Source organism: Sprattus sprattus (genome assembly GCF_963457725.1).
Source record: "Sprattus sprattus genome assembly, chromosome: 4".
Taxonomy (NCBI): domain Eukaryota; kingdom Metazoa; phylum Chordata; class Actinopteri; order Clupeiformes; family Clupeidae; genus Sprattus; species Sprattus sprattus.
Genome location: NC_137923.1, coordinates 18,425,918 through 18,428,417, shown reverse-complemented (window position 1 = coordinate 18,428,417; position 2,500 = coordinate 18,425,918). Strand labels below are relative to the sequence as shown.

Sequence of the window (2,500 nt, the reverse complement as noted above, 5' to 3'; positions counted from 1 at the left end):
ACACCAACCCAGTCATTACAGTCATATCTGAATACATTGACGGGGCTGCAGAGGGAAATTGAGCTGAACCTGCAGTGGGTTGGGTCCTGTCATGGTTTTGTGGCCTTCTGGTGAACCCTGACTGAAGGCTCTGGAAGGACCCTGTCAGACATCAGAGGCTGGTGACAGGGTAACGTTACCATAGGGCCACCCCTGGGGCAGCTCACTGAACTTACGGCTCCAGAGGATTTTACCTGCAGTACCACAGATCAGCGAGCGCCAGCTGATAGCACGACCTTGTACGGTCTCTGCCACCCTCTCTTCCCCCTCTCCTCCCCTTTGCTCTCCTCTTCACTCCACTCCTCCCCTCTCTTTTTTTTCTTTATCAGTCCTTTTTCTCCCCTGTCTTCCCTGTGGGCTCACAGGTGTTGGACGGTACTTTTGCCCTCTAATAGCTTCTGGCTGGTTTGCAGTCGACGTGTTAGCGCTGGCAGAGTCACCATTAGAGGCTAATTAAGTGTCAGCGAGCTGAAGAGGAAGCCGGTGTGATCTCACTATCAGTGTGTCTTCCATGGGCCAGAATGCTTCATTGAGTTCAGAGGAAACAAGATCAGATTTGGCGGCCTCCCGCATCTTGGCAGCGTGTGGGTGTGTGTATTTGGGTGGAAGGTTGTGTGTGGGTGTCTGTGTGTGCATCGGTCGGTAAGTGTGTGGGTGAGAGTGTGTGTGTGTGTGTGTGTGTGTGTTTGTGTGTGTATGTGTGTGTTGGTAGGTGAGAAAGTGTGTCAGTGAGTGAATTAAAGTGTGAATGTGTGTGTTATGTGTGCATATACGTGGGTGGGTGAGTGAGTGTGTGTGCTCGTGGGTCAGTGTCTGTGTGTGTGCGTGTGTCAGTGAGTGAATGTGAGTGTGTGTGTACTTGGCTGGGTGAGTGTGTAGGTATGTGCGTGTGTGTGTGGCATGTTAATGTGTGATACTGATTATGCCCTGAAAGGGCTTTTTGTATGTGTCGGAACTGAAAACTGGGGAATCTGGAGGAGTAAATGTCTGAGCATTCTGCCTTAACACCACAGACGTTTAGAATTGGATTTTTCCCCCACCACCATCACCACCTCTCCACAACTCCATCAATATTCATGGAGGAATTTTTTCTTCCTTAACCAAATCATTTGACTGCCTCAACATGGCTGTGGTCCATGTTATCTTTCGCCCGCATTTCAGAGACTGCAGGGTGAAATTTGATGAGTTCCTCTGTGTGCTGACAGAAGTTTTCCTCTTTCCTCTACCTCCGTCTCTACTACTTACTACTTCTCTCTCTTTCTCTCTCCATCTCTCCCTCCCTCTTTCCATTACTTCCACCTCTCCTCTCTCCCGCGCTCCAACCCTCTTTGTCTTCTTCCTTCCCTCTCTCCCCTTCTTTTTTTATTAATGTAATGGTGTAAGCCTTGTCAGTTGGGGTTTTTAATGTTGTATTATGTGTCTTATTTGTGTAATTGTGTGAGAAATGTAGCCCACTGTTAAATAAGCGTGTTAAACCTTTCCTCTTCTCTTCCCCTCTCTCTATGTCTTTCTCTCCCTCTCTCTTCACAGGCGAGCACTTGCGTATCTGCCCTCAAGGCTACACCTGCTGCACCAGTGAGATGGAGGAGAAGCTGTCCAACCTGAGTCGAGTGGACTTCGAGCGCCTGGTCAAGGAGGAGGGACGCTCGCTCCAGATCACCCTCAACACCCAGTACAAGAGCTTCGACAGTGAGTGGCAGCGCCAGCAAGGCCACTTACACAACACTGCCACTACATGCAGGCCTGGATTACCAGTTTTGTTCCCAGCTTTGTTACATTCACATTGACCCTGATTCATTTAGCACACGCTTCTAGCCAAAGTGACTTAAGGTGATGGTACACAGGAAAACTTTATGAGCGATGTTGTCAGGCAGTGTTGCTGAGTGATGTTGTTGGGCACTTTCCCATCCCACATTTTTATCATCAGTGGGGAACTTGTCATGATCGACAAAACCAGAAACTGTTCATGTGGTTGCCCGGCAACACTGCTCAAAAAGCTGCCTTATTTATCACCACCTCTACAATTGAAAAAACAACCATCAAGCTAAAGTAAGTTAGGAGACCTGTGGTAAACAATAAGTACTTATCCTAGTCAACCTGCCAGAAGTACCAAAGAGAAAGAGGAAGAAAAAACTAAGGTTCAGCGAATAGATAACGAGATAGATATATTGGTTCACGTTGCTCAATCACTGAACCTGATTCAATGGGTTATATTGTTGTTTTGCCCGCCATCACATACAGCGAGATGTTTAAATGTAGCCTTGTGCTCCTATGACTGCAATGAAATGATTGCGAGGCTTGTCTCTCCATCTGTCTCCCTCTACCTTTCTTCTCTCGGTCGGCCTCTTTTAGTTGTGATGCCCGTGGCACCATAGTGATGTTAGGAAACCTGAGTCAGGGCACTGTCTTTACACACAGCTGTGAGATGCGGGTGAGTACCAGCGCTTCCCAGGGAGAGATA

The 2,500-nt window shown here is 48.0% G+C and overlaps 1 protein-coding gene across 2 annotated transcripts in view; it reads left to right on the top strand.

The window, feature by feature from the left end:
* Positions 1 to 2,500, top strand: part of gpc1b (glypican 1b) — a 77,062-nt gene that overhangs the window by 33,237 nt on the left and 41,325 nt on the right. For both annotated transcript variants that reach the window (XM_080836132.1, XM_080836133.1), the window contains exon 3: positions 1,570 to 1,728. In XM_080836132.1, coding sequence (XP_080692258.1) covers positions 1,570 to 1,728 — 159 coding nt within the window. The remainder of the gene's footprint in view (positions 1 to 1,569; positions 1,729 to 2,500) is intronic.